At 30.9% G+C, this 19,480-nt stretch overlaps 1 protein-coding gene across 1 annotated transcript in view; it reads left to right on the plus strand.

Moving 5' to 3' along the window:
- The window catches only part of LOC111704356 (cAMP-dependent protein kinase type II regulatory subunit), a 38,993-nt gene that overhangs the window by 17,866 nt on the left and 1,647 nt on the right, over positions 1-19,480 (plus strand). The window contains exons 5-11 of the mRNA XM_023476579.1: positions 11,194-11,282; positions 12,837-12,907; positions 13,782-13,866; positions 14,737-14,800; positions 16,486-16,580; positions 17,275-17,367; positions 17,988-18,090. Of these exons, the coding sequence (XP_023332347.1) occupies positions 11,194-11,282; positions 12,837-12,907; positions 13,782-13,866; positions 14,737-14,800; positions 16,486-16,580; positions 17,275-17,367; positions 17,988-18,090 (600 nt within the window). The remainder of the gene's footprint in view (positions 1-11,193; positions 11,283-12,836; positions 12,908-13,781; positions 13,867-14,736; positions 14,801-16,485; positions 16,581-17,274; positions 17,368-17,987; positions 18,091-19,480) is intronic.

The following is a 19,480-nucleotide window of genomic DNA, read 5'->3' on the forward strand; positions in this document are numbered from 1 at the left end:
AATGTTTGTTATTTCGTTAGGTTTGGTTAGAATGTTTGTTATTTCGCTAGGTTTGGTTTGGATGTTTGTTATTTGGTTAGGGTTGGTTAGAATGTTTGTTATTTTGTTTTGGTTGGTTAGAATGTTTGTTATTTGGTTTGGGTTGGTTAGAATGTTTGTTATTTGGTTAGGGTTGGTTAGAATGTTTTTTATTTGGTTAGGGTTGGTTAGAATGTTTGTTATTTGGTTAGGGTTGGTTAGAATGTTTGTTATTTGGTTAGGGATGGTTAGAATGTTTGCTATTTGGTTAGGGTTGGTTAGTATGTTTGGGATGTTTTTTATTCCGTTTGGATTGTTATGATTATGTTTGTTTTTATTTGGTTGGGCATGGCTAAGCAAGACGGTTGTTTTAAAACAATTACGTCAGAGGAACTAACTTTCCTTTTTCTTCCCTAAACTGCTCTCTACTCTCCAGTCTCTCTCACGGTTTCAGCTTCCATTCATTTAAACTAGATTTTATCCAAGATATATTTTCATTAAATATACTTAAATATATTTTTCCATTTACTAGGAATTCTTTTTAATCATCTCAGGTCTTGTTACATAGGAAACAATTTCATTGTTATAAAATGTGTTTATTTAGTAAACAATGTTTCTCTCTCTCACAGATGTTAAATAATTAAAAACTAAAAGTCTTCTAAGATTAAGGTTTATCAAAACTAGGATTTATCTTAAAACTAAACAAGCCAGAGCTTTGATAATCATTTTATTATGTAGTAGGGAGTACAGAACACATTAATATGTATGTTTGTGTCCAATAAGCGTTAAAACGGCTGAACCAATCGGGTCCAATTTTTTATGGCAACTCACATGGCCCCAGGGAAAATTTATGAACCGTCAAAATAGATAATTTTGACGTAAAAAAAGTCGACATTTATTATTCTTAAAAATGCGCCAATTTAAACAGGGGGCGCGAGGCGCTCTAAAAGCCTTCTCGATTAAAAGTTTCTAAATCCTTTCATGCATATATCTAAGCAAGTTTACTTTCTTCTGAATGTAAAATAAAAATTCGAGGACTTAGGAGATCGTAATGTCGCAGGAGTAATTACGTCTAAAGGAACTGAGTTTTTGTCACAAACTCTACTTTTCTAATCTCTATTTCTTTGCTACCCAATGTCGTAGATCTTTCATATTTCAAACTATGAATTCTGTTAGACCAAATAATCTAAGTTTGAAATATCAAAGGTTTACATAATCAGATTGTAAAGATAAAGGGATTAAACAATTTGAGTTTGTGACAAAAACCCAGTTCCTTTTACCCAGTTCATTATGCCTCAATAAAAATAAGAGAGAATAATTTCCTCCCTTTGTACTTGAATATCTATAACCTGAGACCTGGATGTATGGTGTCCCCTGAGGGCCCTGCAACTACCCTATGAATATCTTCTATTGTATGTAAATCTTCAACCCTCCCTTTAACAAGTCATTGTGTTATATTGTGTTGAGCTTGCAGGCTTTTGTAATTGCCGTACAAACACTTTTCTATGTCTTGCAACTTACTCATCTTTTATTCAGTCTCTGTTAATATCTTTGCTGTGTGCGGCATTATCTTTATCAAGTTTACCCCTTCAGACATAGATTTTTCCACATTCATCATTTTTTCTCTGATTTGCTTTTCTCACGTTCCCTTCTCTGCATATTTGACCTTTTAAACGTATTTTCTTCCTTTTATCTCTTTCTAAACAACGTTATGTGTTTGTATTGAAGTTGAAGTTTGTTTATTTTTTCTCTTTTTGAAAGATACTTTGTTTATATCTCAGAATTTGCTTACACTTATTCTAGTGCTGGGATTTCAAGTTTTCAAAAGAATATCTTGAAGTTTTAACTCATACTTTATAATAATACAATAAAATTAAATTCTATTTTTTTCTTTTTTTATTTTTATCCTCTTTAGAAAGATTTATGTAAAGTATATAGCCTAACAAGGAAACTCTACTAAGTAGAAACCAATCGAAACTTTTTATCTAATTGGTATCAAATCTAAAGGAAAGTAGCAACATAAAAATAAATGTTTATTTACTATTTCTTATTGGGAAGGATTTACAATACAGATGAGAAAAAGAGAGATGTCAATTTTCAGGGAATTTACTTTTCCAGTTGTTTCTTGTGAAAACTATTATTTATGTTGATAATTTTGAAATTATGATTTGAAATATACGAATTCAAAATTATTTAATTTTTAAGTGTTTTGTTGTTGTACTTTTCACCATGTGTATAGTTTTTAACCTAACCAGAGGGCCTGGGGATCTTATTCTCCTTAGGCTTTCTCAAACTAAAGATTGGAATTTCTTAGTCTTGTTGAAAATAAATCTGGGGAGACACAAAAGCCCTTATCGCGACATTTTTTCAAGGTTTAAATGGTAGATTTTCATAAATCGTAAATGTCGACACTTTTTTGGCAAAATTTTTCAATTTCGACCAGCCATAAACCTTTTCTGGGGTCATGTGAGTGGCCTCAAAAAATTGGCCTCGATTGGCTCAGTAGACGGTCATTGGATACTAACAAACATCAAACAAGCAAAAATTACATGTATATTGTATATAGAGGGAGTTTAAAAATGGGTTGAATAGTGCAAAGGATTTAAGTCTTTGCCACAAACTTGAATATTCCATTCTCTTTATCTTTGCAACCTGGTGGTGTAAATCTTTGATATTTCAAACTTAGATTACATGATCTAACAGAGTTTTTAGTTTGAAATATCTTAGGTCTACGACATTGGGTTGCAAAGATAGAGGTATTAAAACATTAGAGTTTGTGGGGAAAACTCAATTCCTTTGCTACGATTAGATCTGAAACTGGGCCAGAATGCAGGCTGTTTACAATTAATGTCAGACATGCATATAATTGCAATGTAAAATATATCAGGGAGAACAAAGATCAGTTTGAATGGAATCTTGATTTTCAACTTGATGACTAAAATCTGAATTCTCTCTCTCTCCCCTCCGGCTAGTTCATTACAGGACTGCTTAATGCAGAGGAGCGAGTTTCAAGTTAGTTTACAGTTCAGGACGGTGAATACAAGAGTTCAGTGCTGTTTAGATAAAGGAGCACTTAGTTTAGATACAGGGGCACTTAGTTTAGTTTATTTACAGGAGCACTTAGTTTAGTTTAGATACAGGAGCACTAAGTTTAGATTATTTATAGGAGAACATAGTTTAGTTTAGATATAGGAGCACTTAGTTTAGTTCAGATACAGTAGCACTTAGTTTAGATTTAGGAGCACTTAGTTTAGTTTAGTTACAGGAGAACTTAGTTTAGTTAAGATACAGGAGCACTTAGTTTAGTTTAGATACAGGAAAACTTAGTTTAGTTTAGATACAGGAGAACTTAGTATAGTTTAGATACAGGAAAACTTAGTTTAGTTTAGATACAGGAGAACTTAGTATAGTTTAGATACAGAAGCACTTAGTTTAGTGTGGATACAGGAGCACTTAGTTTAGTTTAGATACAGGAGCACTTAGTTTAGTTTAGATACAGGAGCACTTAGTTTAGTGTGGATACAGGAGCAATTAGATTAGTGTAGATACAGGAGCACTTAGTTTAGTGTAGATACAGGAGCATTTAGTTTAATGTGGATACAGGAGCTTTAATTCACGCAGATGTATTAAAATACAGCTTTTATTTATTTACATACATACATACGGCTGCACTATAAACACATTACATATTTCTGCAATAATGAATGATCGTTAAAATATAATATTTCATTTATTTATATGTGTATATTTGGATTCACATAGAATGAAAAAATCGATGGAATTAAAATATTTGTGCTCTAAAGTTTTATCGATCTGAGTTGATTAATACAGATGAAAATAGACTTTATATGAATAATTGATTAATTCGTGGTATCTAGCCTGCACGAAGATTTTATAATTAACTCCTAGGATCATTTAAATTATGTAATTGGTTGAGATCATGTTTTAGCTCTTCATACTTACTTAGGGTTCAGATTACAGTCCTAGCAGAACTAGTGTTAAGACATTGTTCCGGTGTGGCGTTTCTTTTAGGTCATCGTTAAAAATTGTCATAGTCTCTACGCGTACGCAACAGAATTTCCGAGGCAACCACGCTAATTTTTCGAAATTTACATCTTTCAAGAGCTTTTTGACATTTAAAAATCTTCATTTTTTATTCTGAAATGGTTACAATTGGATTTGAAGAGTATTTTTTCTCCTCTAGCTAATATAAAGCTAGTATTGTATTTACTAAACCATGAAAGTGGAGTATTTGATAATTGAAGTCATGATTAAAAATTGTTATTGAAGCTCTGTAGAATACTGTATTATTTCGAAGGTATTGCAGAACTATCCAGGAATATTTGGAACAGAGAAATTGTTTAGATTTTTCAAGGTTTTCCGGTGAACAGATTCTCTGGGTAGGACAGAAATTAGAAATTCTATTGCTCCGGGTATAAGAGGAATCGTAATAGTATAGTAATTCTCCAGGTAGAACATGAACAGGAAAATTAATCTACTCCTCTGGGTAGAACAGAATTAGTATAAGATTGTTTATTTCTCCAGGTAGAACATGAACAGGAGGATCAATCTAGTTATCCGGGTAGAACAGAATTAGTATAAGATTGTTTATTTCTCCAGGTAGAACATGAACAGGAGAATTAATCTAGTTCTCCGGGTAGAACAGAATTAGTATAAGATTGTTTATTTCTCCAGGTAGAACATGAAAAGGAGGATCAATCTAGTTATCCGGGTAGAACAGAATTAGTATAAGATTGTTTATTTCTCCAGGTAGAACATGAACAGGAGGATCAATCTAGTTCTCCAGGTAGAACATGAACAGGAGGATCAATCTAGTTCTCCGGGTAGAATAGAATTAGTATAAGATTGTTTATTTCTTCAGGTAGAACATGAACAGGAGGATAAATCTAGTTCTCCGGGTAGAACAGAATTAGTATAAGATTGTTTATTTCTCCAGGTAGAACATGAACAGGAGGATCAATCTAGTTCTCCGGGTAGAACAGGAACTAGAGGATTGTTTGATACCTCCAAGAAGATCGAACAAGAATGAGAGAAGTGATTTATTACTGTGGGTTCACACTTACAGAAGATTTGTTTTAATGTTTTTCTATGTAGAACAATAACAGGAGGATTGTTTTAAATCTTCAGGTAGAATATGAGCAGGAGAAGTGTTCTATATTTCCGAGTAGAAGAGAACAGGAGGATTGTTCTATTTCTCCAGGAAAAGCGTACAGGAATAGGAAGATTGATAGATTTCTCTGGGTTTACACTAATAGAAGAATAATTCTGTTTCTCTGGGTAAAATAGAAACAGAAGTAGGAGGTTTAAAGTTATTTCTCCAGGTAGAACAGGAATAGGAAGATTGATAGATTTCTCTGGGTTTACACTAATAGAAGAATAATTCTGTTTCTCTGGGCAAAATAGAAATAGAAGTAGGAGGTTTAAAGTTATTTCTCCAGGTAGAACATAGGAAGATTGATAGATTTCTCATGGTTTACACTAATAGAAGAATAATTCTGTTTCTCCGGGTAAAACAGAAACAGAAGTAGGAGGTTTAGTTATTTCTCCCGGTAGAACAGGAATAGGAAGATTGATAGATTTCTCATGGTTTACACTAATAGAAGAATAATTCTGTTTCTCCGGGTAAAACAGAAACAGAAGTAGGAGGTTTAGTTATTTCTCCCGGTAGAACAGGAATAGGAGGATTGATAGATTTCTCTGGGTTTACACTAGTAGAAGAATAATTCTGTTTCTCTGGGTAAAATAGAAACAGAAGTAGGAGGTTTAAAGTTATTTCTCCAGGTAGAACAGGAATAGGAGGATTGATAGATTTCTCTGGATTTACACCAATAGGAGAATTATTCTATTTATCCGGGTAAAATAGAAACAGAAGTAGGAGGTTTAAAGTTATTTCTCCAGGAAAAGCGTACAGGAATAGGAAGATTGATAGATTTCTCTGGATTTACACCAAAAGGAGAGTTATTCTGTTTCTCTGGGTTTACACTAATAGAAGAATTATTCTGTTTATCCGGGTAAAACAGAAGTAAGAGGCGTATTTATTTCTCCAGGTAGAACAGGAGAATTTCTTTGGGTAGAACAGGAACAGTAGGATTGAAACCTTACTCCGGGTATGAAACGAATTGGAGGAGTATATCAACAGGGAGAACAGAAACTGAATATTATTTTATTCAAAGTAGAACAGATATTGGAGAATTTTTTCTCTGGGTAGAACAGAAATATTTTTGGATTGATTTGAGACATAATTTCTCCAGGTATAGTGCTTGATAGGAGAGTATTGGATTACATCAATACTTGACGTTTAACAGTAAACAAAATCCAAGTTTGCGTCATTTCCCTTCAGATGAGATTAGATCCAGAGAAACTATTTCGTTAGAACATCAAAGAAAGATTAGTAAAGAGTCATATCACAGTTTGGAAAAGAGGGATCAGTTAAATAGAAAAAAGGTTGAAACATGCTTTTTTACTTATAGACAATGTTAAAATCAGAAGAGATATTAAAACTTTTGTAAATATGCTAAAATAAAATCTCAACTTTTTTTAAAGATCTAACTGAATGGATGTCAAATTTATTATTTTGTATAGCACAGATACAACAACAAAATCTCTTGCAAGAAAGTTTAATTTTCTAAACCCTGTATCTTTGAAACTGATCGTGTAAACCTTTGATATTTCAAACTTTTACTTTTTGATTAAAAAGATTAGAGTTTTGGTTTTCTAAGATATTTAAATTAGAACATAAGATTTCGTGACGAGTGTTTCCTTTATTCTTGAGAATTATACAATTTCAGATTTTTTCATTGGAGCCCTTTGCAGACATACCGTAGATAACTATAGTGCAAAGCGAGGAGGTTTTTTTAATTTTCAAAAATTCTAATTATGTATGACAGCAACTTAAAGATATGCAACGTAGGTAGAAAATTAACATTCTTTTTAAAATTCAGGAAAATGCAATAAAATATCACCGACCCCCCCCCCCCCCCCGCCTGTCCTAAATAGGGGCCTAGGATGACTTTAATGTTTTAGTTTTATTTGAAAACAAAAGTAAATTATCATAATTCTTACTTTAAAAATTATCTAAGCAAAAGACAATGTTATTTAAAAACTTGCAAAAGAAAACAATTTTATCGTCTACTCCCAAACCTCTAATAATCCTTTTATATTTCTAAGTTTGGCAAGTGAATCTAGCAGATTTCAGGTTGCAAAAATATATGAATCAGAAATCAGTTTCTCAAAAAAGTCTAAGTTTGAATTATCAAAGGTTTACACCACCAGGTAGAAAAGTTAGAGGGACTAGAAGATTTGAGTTTGTGGCAAAAACTCAGTTCCTTTTTAAGAAACAATGAAACAATGGTAAAAAAGTAACAAATACTCCATCCCTTGACCAAAACTTTCAAAACTTTAGTTGTGAAATGTAAACTGTACAATCTGAAGGTTTAAAATATATATTTATATCTAATGATTTGTGTTTATTTCTATTTTTAATACGTAGAAGTAGGGGTGAGGGGGGGGACTTTGTTTGGTAGCAAATTCTTATTATTCAAAGTCATGCGCCCTGCTCAGGCGGCGGCGGCGAGTTTGTTTTTGAGGCGGCGGGAACTCCTGGTAAATGTGGTTATTCAGTTCTAACTAGTCACACTAATTCAGGTTTCATGGTATTATTAAATTCTACATGGTTGAGATTAGAACTAGGCAGAAGTAATTTATTCATAGATTCATCAAGTTATTAATATACCGATTCATGGTTTCATTGATTCATTGATTTACTGATTTTTCGATTCATATACTCGATTCATTTAGTTATTGATTCATTGGTAACCGATTATCGAGTTATCCATTAACCGAGTTATCGGTTTATCGAGTAATCGATTTATTTAGTAATTCATTTATCGAATAATCGATTTATCGATTTATCGAGTAATCGATTTATCGAGTAATCGATTTATCGAGTAATCGATTTATCGAGTAATCGATTTATCGAGAAATCGATTTATCCAGTAATCGATTTATCGAATAATCGATTTATCCAGTAATCGATTTATCCAGTAATCGATTCAGAAAGTAACTGATTTATCAAGTAATCAATGGATAGAGTAATTGATTTATTGATTTATCAAACCATTGATTCATCAAATCATTGAAATACTGAATTATTGAAATATTAAATGGTGATGCTGATTTTTAAATGTCTGAAGGTTTTAACAAGAACCTGAGTCCTTAGTTTTCTAGTTTAGCCAAGCTTAATAAAACTTGAATTCTTCCTTATCATCTGATAGTTGATAAATATTACAGGGTTGTTAAATGTTCTACCACCACCCTCCACTTAGCTAAATCTGAATCTGATTACTAGAAAACTGAACTCCTTATACACCCCTGGTGACTATTTTAAAAACTCGTTTCTAGAAAGAATTTTTCCATTCGTGTGTCTCTCTCTCTCTCTCTCTCTCTCTCTCTCTCTCTCTCTCTCTCTCTACTTTTCAAAGAGTTAGACATTTAGAGCAAAGAATTAAAGTGTTAGTTATTTCGAATTTTATAATGGAGGTTCGGTAGCTAGGTTTCCTAAAAGATGGTTGGATAGTAAGATTTCTAAAATGGAGATCAGATAGTGATGTTTTCTAAAGGGAGTTTGATAAGTTTAAGGTTTTAAAAAGGAGGTGTTTTTTTGTTGGTTTAAAAAAGAAATTTGGTTAGCTAGGTTCGTTAAAAGTAGTTTGGTTTTTAAAAAGTAGGTTTGTTTAAAGCAGGTTTGTAAAAAGTAGGTTTCCAAAAAGGAGATGACTTTTTAAGTTTTTTTTTAGAGGAAGTTGGTTAGTAAGTTTGTTAAAGTAGAGTTAGCTATATAATTGTGACGTTAGATTGCTCCATGTTCTCTATTTTACGATATTAAAATTAACTTTTCTACTATTTTCCAAATATTTACGAAAATGAATTATTTTCTATTTTTTCTGTATTAAAGTATTATTTTAACAAAATTAAAGATTATTTTTAATTCTTTTGTGTACAAAAGTGTATGCCTAAAATGTTCATGATCAAACTTTCGTATAACAAATCATTTTAAAAAAATTAAACAATTCTCTTTTAAAAAAATTAGATGTTTGAAAAAAAAACAATTCTCCTGTATTCTGAACCGGGAACTTTTGAATTAACGAAATGAGTATTGTTGTTACTCTTTCATCCTGTATTGTACATAATTTTCAATACCATGAATCAACTAATATATAAATATAAATATCAAAGTATTATGAATTATGTTGTCCGTTTACTCCAGATGCTTTATGTACTATTAATATCAATTATGTACTAAATTTAGAATTTTTTTTACAGATAAAATAAAGTGAACAGAAAGTGTGAAAAAGCATATTTAACGCTTTTAATAAAATGAATTTATTTTTCGAGCTCTATGCAGTTAGAACCTTTGTTATCTCTCATGTGAACATTTTAAAAAAGATAAGCTAGGGTTCAGTTGAAAGAGAGCAGTCTAGTTCTTGTGAAATCAGTTTACTCAGCTCAGGGTTATAATCCAATCCATCCCTAAATCTTTGCAAACCGATGCCGTAGACTTGATATGTTGATTTATGAATTCTGAGATAAAAAAGTTTGAACTATCATTGGTTACAAACTTAAAGTGATTACAGAATATTAGTTTGTTGCAAGAACTCAATTCCTTTAAACAAGAAGAAATAGCTTCTTATTATATTAATTTATTTTTGTACGTATTCTTCAATTGTTTTTGTGATTTTTTTATTAATCAAAAATCTCTATTATTTTTTTAAATACTCTTTCTCTTGCTCGTCCTCCTTTTTCCCAATTCTCTTCAAAAATCTCCCGTCTCACTCGATCCTTAATCTCCTGAATCTTTCCTAAATCTCAAAACCTCTTAAAGATCTCCAAACAGGCTGACTCTCTTCTAAATCTCCTGACTCTCCAATATCCCTTGCCTCTCCTAAATCTCCTATTTATCTCCTAAATCACCTGACTCTCCTTTATCTTTTATCTCTCTCCTAAATGTCCAAATTATCTCCTATATCTCTTGTCTCTCTCCAAAATCTGCCAGTTATCTCCTAAACTCCTGAATAATTGGAATATCCTACCCAGTACCAGTATGGGTGGAAAACTAAGTAAAAACACATATATTGTCTCCTGCGCTGCGGAGGAAGCAAAAGGTTCGACATTTATTTTGAAATTATCTCAAACTTCAGGAAAATATGTTTTTCTGATAAAATTTAATATTCCCCTTATTTTATACAGGGTTTACGTCATCAACTTCAAAATACAGCACTTTCTTTTACATTAGAATAACTAACATTTTTATTAAGTTAGGCTATTCACATGAAAAGGACAAATTGATAAGATAAAGATATCTTTTGATATGTATGACTCTTCAGAGTTTGCAAATGTCATAAATATTTTTTTAACATTAAGTCAACATCTTTATCTCTTTCTCATGACATTTTCTAGATCAGACATTTTAATATACGTTTATCTTTTTCATAAATACTTTAAGAGTTGATTCTAATGAATTCCACTAAATGATATTTCGAGAAGATCATTTTTATTTGATTTGTATTTGATCTTTATTCTGTATTCTGATCTTTTGTAAAAAATAATTGCCTATAATTATGTTTAAACTTCATACGTATGTTTATGTCTGTATTTTTAAAGCAAATAAACACGAAATGATTATCTATCATCTTTTTTTAGAAATTATTTTGGCAACTTCTGTATCTAATTGAGCCCACTGCATGAATTAACATATAAATAACCTTCTATTGGAAGAATTGGAAACGGTCTAGCTTCTAACATTTAAAATTCAAGATTTAATTTTAAATCATATAAAATTGAACGTGAGCTTACATATAGTAAGAGCCCTGAAATCATAACTAGTAAACTTAGCTAGTCTCCGAAACAACATTTATATTAACTTTAGTATATTTAAGAAAAGCTAAAAAAAAACTCAAAATATATTAAAAAAATATCATGTTGCTGTGATATTATCAATTTTTCATAAAATCATGAGATAACTTCAGTTTCATAATCTTATTTTTTTAACCTGTGAACATATTGACATGGAAAGTTAAAAAATTGAGCTTTGTCCGGAAAAATATAGTTCTTTGTTTCATTTTTCATGATAAATTAATTAATTAGTCACGTGTTTAGAAGAACCAGTATACAACGCTACCCGGAGAAAATCTGTATTTGCCGAGGCTTACAATCCAGAAGATGACGAGGGGACAGAGGAATCTAAGGTAGGACGTTTTAGAGACTGTGATAGAACGCTTTAGAGGCTCAAAGAGGATCTTTTATAAACTCTGACAGGACGGTTTTAGAGACTTTGATAGGACTTTTCCAGCGATAAAACGATTTGGATGTTTTGACAGAACGTTTTAAGAGGACGTTTCGGAGACTTTAAAGGACGTTTTAAGAGACTTTGATAGATCGCTTTAGAGGCTTAAATAGGATCTTTTATAAACTTTGACAGGAAGGTTTTAGAGACTTTGTTAGGACTTTTCCAGCGATAAAACGATTTGGATGTTTTGACAGAACGTTTTAAGAGGACGTTTCGGAGACTTTAAAGGACGTTTTAAGAGACTTTGATAGATCGCTTTAGAGGCTTAAATAGGATCTTTTAGAAACTTTAACAGGACTTTTTAGAGACTTTGATGAAACGTAGAAAGGACTAGAGTCTCTTATGAAGTCTTTAGGTCTTTTTATAAGACACGATATGGAAATGAGAACCGAAGATATATAGAAATAAGCGTATTTGATTGAATATCGCAAATATGTTTATTAGAATTATTAAATCTAAGGTTAAGGCAACGGAAGTAGAAGCTTCAGGAAGGTTTAGAGTATGGTTATAAGTAACTAAGAAAAGAAAAGAGAAAATAGGGAAGGATAAAGAAAACTATATAGAGAGGATTTCGGAAAGGTTAACATAACGCAGAAATAAGAATAAGAAGGTTAGGATCGGAAAGGCTGCAAGTATAAGTCTTGTAGTCTTAACTCTAAAGGACTTGAGTATTTGCCACAAACTTAAATTTTCTCATCCTTATATTTTTGCAACTTAATAATGTAAACCTTTAAAGTTTCAAACTTAAATTATTTGATCTGACAGAATTAACAGTTTGAATTATCTAAGGTCTACGACATTTGGTTGCAAAGTTATCGGGATTATAAATCAGATTTGTGGCAAAGACTCAATTCCTTAGACTCATCTCTAAAGAAAATAGTCCCAACACATCTCAAGGTTTAAGGATTAATCCATAATCTATTTAAATGACGACTTATATAGTCTTGAGACTTATTTCACACAGAATTATTTAAATCGGTGCCTGTGGAAAAGTAAAGAAGGAAGGCAGGTTTAAACAGATAATGTCGATGAGAGGGAAGACAGAGAAAGTTGTAAGAAGGAAGAAAAAGATGTCATAAATCAAGAATTACAAGAAAGATGGAAAGATGACAAAAACGAAAAGCAAAAAAAGAATAAAATGGTGCAGGTTGGAAAAAGAAAATTGGAGATAAATTTAAGAAAATAGTTTGGGATTGATCAAAGGAATACATTTTTGCTATAAGATTTAGGTTTAGGTTTACCCTCAAAATAGTTGAACTTTTTAAAGAAAAAAGGGTGATTCATAGAAAAACAACGGAAGAAAGAGAAAAAGAATGAAAGAAAAGAATAATTGTATAGTTAAGTTTAAAGGGAATACAATGGAAAGGGAGTAATTATTAATTTCTTAGAACTTTCTTTCTTGGATTTATTTGATTAATTTGATTAATTGGAATTTATTTTAATTATTATCAAGGTGGTTCACCCTAAAACAGATGATCAAAGATTGAGATTGGCGGAAGCTGTAAAGGACTGTCTTCTGTTCAGGTAATGAAACATAACTGTACACTGCACACTGTACACTGTACACTGTACACTGTACACTGTATACTGTACTGCACACTGTACACTGTACACTGTACACTGTTCAAAGTACACTGACACTGTACACTGTACACTGTACACTGTACACTGTACACTGTACACTGCACACTGTACACTGTACACTGTACACTGTTCAAAGTACACTGACACTGTTCAAAGTACACTGACACTGTACACTGCACACTGCACACTGCACACTGCAAGCTGTACAGTGTCCACTGTTCACTGTAAACTGTCCACTGATACTTATTTTCATTTCTTTTTTTCTATTTCTATGAAAATTTTAATCATGCAAAGTTAACGATTTGTCTAGTATTTTTTCTTTTTGTTTCTTAAAATTTTAAAGTTGTGAGACGTAGTTTAAAAGGACTTTTTATTTAGGAATCCATACAAGTGGTTTTTTGAAATTTACAATGTTTACGATATGATTTCTGACGTTCCTTGTATTCTAAGAATGATAAGAGATATGAGATTTTATAGCAGTTTATGAGATAAAGCATTAAAAATGCATTCCTGAATTGCCTTTTCCTATTTGTGACGACATGTTGTTTATTTTTCTAAAAAAAGAAATGTAAAATATTATACAAAGGAAATGAGTCTTTGTCACAAACTCAAATTTTCTAATCCTTATATCTTAGCAACTTGATGGTGCAAACCTTTGATATTTCAAACTTAGATTATTTGGTCTACCAGAATTCGTAGTTTGAAATATCTAAGGTCTACGGATATGGGTTGCAAAAATATAGGGATTAGAAATTCTGAGTTTGTGGCAAAGACTTAAATCCTTTCTTTCATTTATTTAATTTACCATTTTTAGATCTCTTGATATGGATCAGCTGAATGAGATTTTAGACGCCATGTTTGAAAGGAAAGCTGTGCCCGGAGAAACTATTATTACTCAGGTAGGAAAATAAAGCTAAAAAAAAAAATATACAAATACCCCCCCCCCCACATTTTCTACCTCGTCTTTGTTTATTGGAACATAAACAAAACACAACTTGTGATGTGCAATAAGTTGATTAGTTTTTGTTTCGTTTTCGGTTAATTTTTGGTTCGTTTTTGGTTAATTTTTGGTTCGTTTTTTGGTTAATTTTTGGTTCGTTTTTGGTTGATTTTTGGTTCGTTTTTGGTTAATTTTTGGTTCGTTTTTGGTTAATTTTTGGTTAATTTTTGGTTCGTTTTTGGTTAACTTTTGGTTAATTTTTGGTTAACTTTTGGTTCGTTTTTGGATTTTTAAAAGGTTCCTTAAAAATCTGAGAAGTTTTACAAATATAGAAATTGTTCATTCTAAACATTTGCTTTTCTTACACTTGTCTTCCTTTTCCACGGTTTTATTGGATCCCACTGTACACTACAGGGTGTTCTACATCATATATTGAATCCCACTGTACACAACAGGGTGTTCTACATCATATATTGAATCCCTCTGTACACAACAGGGTGTTCTACATTATATATTGAATCCCTCTGTACACTACAGGGTGTTCTACATCATATATTGAATCGTGCATTTAGCTCAAGATTGGGAAATCATGATAAAATAAGCTTGAATCATTTAAAGCAAATCCAAAAGTTTGCATTCGGAAAATATACGATTTTTGAGCACTCTATTCGTAAGACAATCAAGTTTGATATGGGACACTCTGTACAAAATCTATTAATAAAGCTGGGGGAAAAATCAATATATGAGCGTGGATTATGATTAAAAAAGAGAATCCAATAAAAGATAATAACCAATAGATTTTTATAATTTTATTTCTTTTGAATTCAAGGGAGCAGATGGGGATAATTTCTACGTAGTGGAGAGCGGACTCTACGGAGTTTATGTTAAGACAGGTATAGTTTTAATTTAAAAGTTTCATCATACGCCCCTGCAGATCTTCATCAAAGTTATTGTTAAAACATTGAATGATAGTTAAAAAATGTACATGAGAAATTCAGAGGTAACCATGTACACTATACACTGTACATATTGTACAAGATCTAGGCAATGACGGCATTTCTTTAAAAGTTAAAAGTCTATATTTCAAATAACTCAGATTTAAGATACAAAAACGATAAGTCACATTTTGGAAAGTTCAGGCGTCTCGCGTACAATTTTATTTTCGTAGAAACATTTAATATTGTCCTTAATTTATTTTCAAAAATCAAACACGATTTTCTTTTCGTATTCATTGGACAACATTTTTGAAAAAATTTAATTTAAAAGTTTTATTTTAATCTTCTACAAATACAATTCTTTAGAAGCCAAATAAATCTTCCCCCACAAAATTATTCTCCTTTGAGAGAAAAATGAAATTTAATAATCTAATAACTTGGAAGTTTTTAGAGAGAAAAAGTTGGTAATCAAATTTTCTTTAACATGGACTTTCTGTGAAAAAAGTTTTTTGAAATTAAATTGATTTTTATTTTTATTTTTGATATTTTTTATCAAAGATATAAAAAAGTATAAAAAAGATGGGAATCTAAAGGCATATCAAGTTTTACGATGCTATAAATTATCATTTGATGCAAATTCAGAAGGTTATTCAATTATGATATAAATCAAGTTTCAATTATTCAATTATGATATAAATCAAGTTACAATTATTCAATTATGATATAAATCAAGTTTCAATTATTCAATTATNTGTTCATAGATAATCTTATGAATTGTTGTATCACGTGTCAGTTGTCACAAACTTTAATTTCCAGATTCTTGTGTCTTTTTTACTCGATTTCACGGACTTTTACTTTCATATTAAAATCTATAAATTAGTTGTAGTTTGAAATATTTAATGTTTTATCGTTAGGTCGCAAAGATATAGGGATTTTGCTTAAAAATCTGTTAGGATTTCATTTGTGCATAGCTCTTTATTGGGATTATGATTGCAAGCCAATACATTGGGCCTTTTTCGTAAAGTTTTTTTGTTACTTTGTAAGGAATAAACAAATATTTGTGGTAACATACGATAGATTGCGTTGTACATACCAAAATCTCAATTATTTTTTATTAAATTCCGTAAATTTCTGGAATAATACATTAAAACAAATATCACGTCGGGATTGGAGATTAAGGTTGCAGGGATTAGGTAGAGATTATATTTGGGATTAGGATTATATATGAGTTGGGATTAAGAAGAGATTAGAATCGGGATTAACATTAAATAGATTAGAATTGGGATTAAGAAGAGGTTAGTGTTGGAATTAATATTAGATTAGACTTAGGATTAATATTTTATTAGAATTGGGATTAATATTATACTAGAATTGGGATTAATATTATATTAGAGTTGGGATTAATATTATATTAGAATTGGGATTAATATTAGATTATAATTGGGTTTAATATTAGACTAGAATTGGGATTAATATTAGATTATAATTGGGTTTAATATTAGACTAGAATTGGGATTAATATTAGACTAGAATTGATGTTAAGATAAGATTCTGAGAATATGTAGATACATTAGGATTAGTTATCTTGTTCTTGTAATATCGAGATCATTATTGTACAATGTACACCCTGTATATGTTTCTAGACGCTGGTCCTAAGAAGGTGATGACGTATGAGGGGAAGGGAAGTTTTGGAGAGCTTGCACTACTGTACAACATGCCTAGAGCTGCAACTGTACAGGTAAATGGTCTTCTTGCATAATCTCTATAGTTTAGAAATTGTGATTTGTACATCCATTTAGGTGAAGCTGCAATGTAGGTATATGTGTGACCTATTATTAGTGCGTCCTCATTCGTGCAACCTATTAAGTGTGTCCACATAAATAATAGATAATGTTGTCATGCTAATATGAGGAGCACATTTAGTATCCTATTACTAGTATTATTGAAAGTAATAAAAAGACCCCTAATATAGAATTGTTTAAAGCTATTCCAATACTTATTTTTTTGACGGAGGAAATTATTTTTTCAGATTTTCTTTTTCTTCATAACTTGAATGAAAATGTAAATTTTGAGTCTATGACATAATTCTTTCTATGTCTAAGAATAATAATATATCTACCGATACTTGATATTCAAGGAAGATGATTCTATTGCGTGTTCATTAGTCATACATATACTCTAAAACAACTTAATACTGTAGAGTGTAGATATATTAATTTTAAATAGTTTTGGGAATTTTTTTATCACACATTGCATATGAGCTTTGAATAGCACTGTTTTCAATAAAAATAGCCTCAATCTTTATATAGGGACACTGCCCCCCGCCCNTTATTATTATTATTATTATTATTATTATTATTATTATTATTATTATTATTATTATTATTATTATCATTATTATTATTATTATTATTATTATTATCCTTGTATGAATTCAGGGTGATCCCGCCAACGGAATGTACTTTGTCGAAAATGGTACTGTTTCTGTACTCAAGAAAAATAATACAACAGATGAAGAACTTGAGGTAAAAATAGAGTCAAACAAAAATGGTTTTTTGTATTTTATTTTATTTATTTTATTTATTTAAATTTTCTCTTTTGTTACTAAAACAGAAAAATGAATATCCACTCCACATATAGTGAGAAAATATTAAGATAAAGGTGAAAATATAAATCTTTTATTCATGGAGGAAAATTATATTCATTCTTTGCTGTTATTTTCTGGGAAATTTCCTTGCCTCTCGTTTTAAGTTATGTAATGGATTTAAATATGGTTCATTTTTGTAATTTAAGACCGGCTTCATCTTGGAGAATTTTTCGGAAATGTCGTTTTCAAGTTAAAACCCGATTTTTAAATCTAAATATTTTTGCGTTTTAATATTTGTCGTTTGCGTTTTATAATCTTTAATTAACAAGTGAAATTATTTAAAAGCAAACTATCTCTGAACATTAACAAAGTTTAATAGGTTTAAATGGCCGCGGTCTAGAACTTTGAATTCACGTGCATTAAACTTTTTGTCAAAGGAATAGAGCCTTTGTCATAAATATCAAAGGTTTACACTATCAGGTTGCTAAGAAAAAGGTGGTTAGAATATTTTAGTTTCTGGCAAAAACTCAGTTTAACTTATTGTTAACTATGCTACAGGTGAACCAAGTGAAGGAAGGAGGATATTTTGGTGAGATTGGACTTATAACTCATCAACCCAGAGCTACTTCCATCCTTGCAGTAGGAGATGTCAGAGTAGCATGTTAGTATTTTCAATTTCTCAACTACAGGGTTACCCACAAAGAATGAGACTGTAAAGACGACCTGAAACTCATAAAATATGACGACTACAAGGTTAAAGTATGTTTTTTGACTTGAATATTGTCTAATTTTTTAATATTTATTGACATGGCAACGATAGAAACCAGTGTTACAGAGAATCCTATATATAAGGAAATAGACAATATAAACTATAAGTTCTGTATAGTTGTCTCTAAAGTCTCATGCTTTGTAGGTAACCCTGTACAATCAACTTAAAGGAAGTATTACCTATTAAAGGGAATTACCTAATTTGTAATACATAATAACCCCTTAATTTTGGAATGAGAAGCAGAGAGAGGCCTTTCTCAATATAATTATAAATTTTGTATATCACATGGGAAAATTCCAGGGGATATTAGTTCTAAAACTAACACTTTTTAACACTAAATGTTTAAAATGGGCCAAGTCTGCAAAGTTATCTTTTTCAAGCGTATATATCTTTAAATCCAAGTCGAGTTGAACAAAACTACACCATGCAGTTATAAAAAATAGCTAACACAATAAATCGAAACAAAAAATGTCAACTTTAAACTAACAATAAGGTGATACGTAAAAAACGCGACAATGATTCAAATTCAGGATATGTTCGAAAATGGAAAACCTGACATTGTCATAAAAAACAGTCAAGGGTTTTAATATAAAGAAGTCCTTTTATAGTTTTATTTCAGAAAAAAAGTTAGAAAAATTGGGATTGTTGTACTCGTCATGTTTAATAAAATGTTGGTTATAGTTTTTATAATCGACTTTTACTCTTAATATGGGCCGAGATCCCAAAAACCCAGTCTTTCAATTTGTGCCTATTTCTAACACTCAGTGTTAAAGTGTTATTTTTGGAACTAGTTTCCCCTGAATTCCAGAAACATGAACTTGATTACGGTTTGTATATCACAATTTTAAACAATCATCAATTTTCTTTAAATATATGTTTTTTAATGTGCCAAGCCCTGAATTACTTTGTACTGCATTTTAAGAAGTATAATTAATTCATCAGATTCGTATTACATTAATATTTTACTCCTAGTTCTCCTTGACTTGACTTGACTTGACTTGACTTGACTTGACTTGACTTGACTTGACTTGACTTGACTTGACTTGACTTGACTTGACTTGACTTGACTTGACTTGACTTGACTTGACTTGACTTGACTTGACTTGACTTGACTTGGCGGATTTAGAATTTTAAGTAAATTTTAACTCAAGTATTGGAGGCTAATCAATAGCTTGCTCATTTATTCAAAAGAATTTCACAAAATTAAAACTTTATTGAGCAATTTATTTCTCTTCTGGATGATTTGAGAACTTCATGAGATGATTGTATTGTAAATCAGAGT

The sequence above is a fragment of the Eurytemora carolleeae genome, unplaced genomic scaffold, assembly GCF_000591075.1.
Source record: "Eurytemora carolleeae unplaced genomic scaffold, Eaff_2.0 scaffold131, whole genome shotgun sequence".
Taxonomy (NCBI): domain Eukaryota; kingdom Metazoa; phylum Arthropoda; class Copepoda; order Calanoida; family Temoridae; genus Eurytemora; species Eurytemora carolleeae.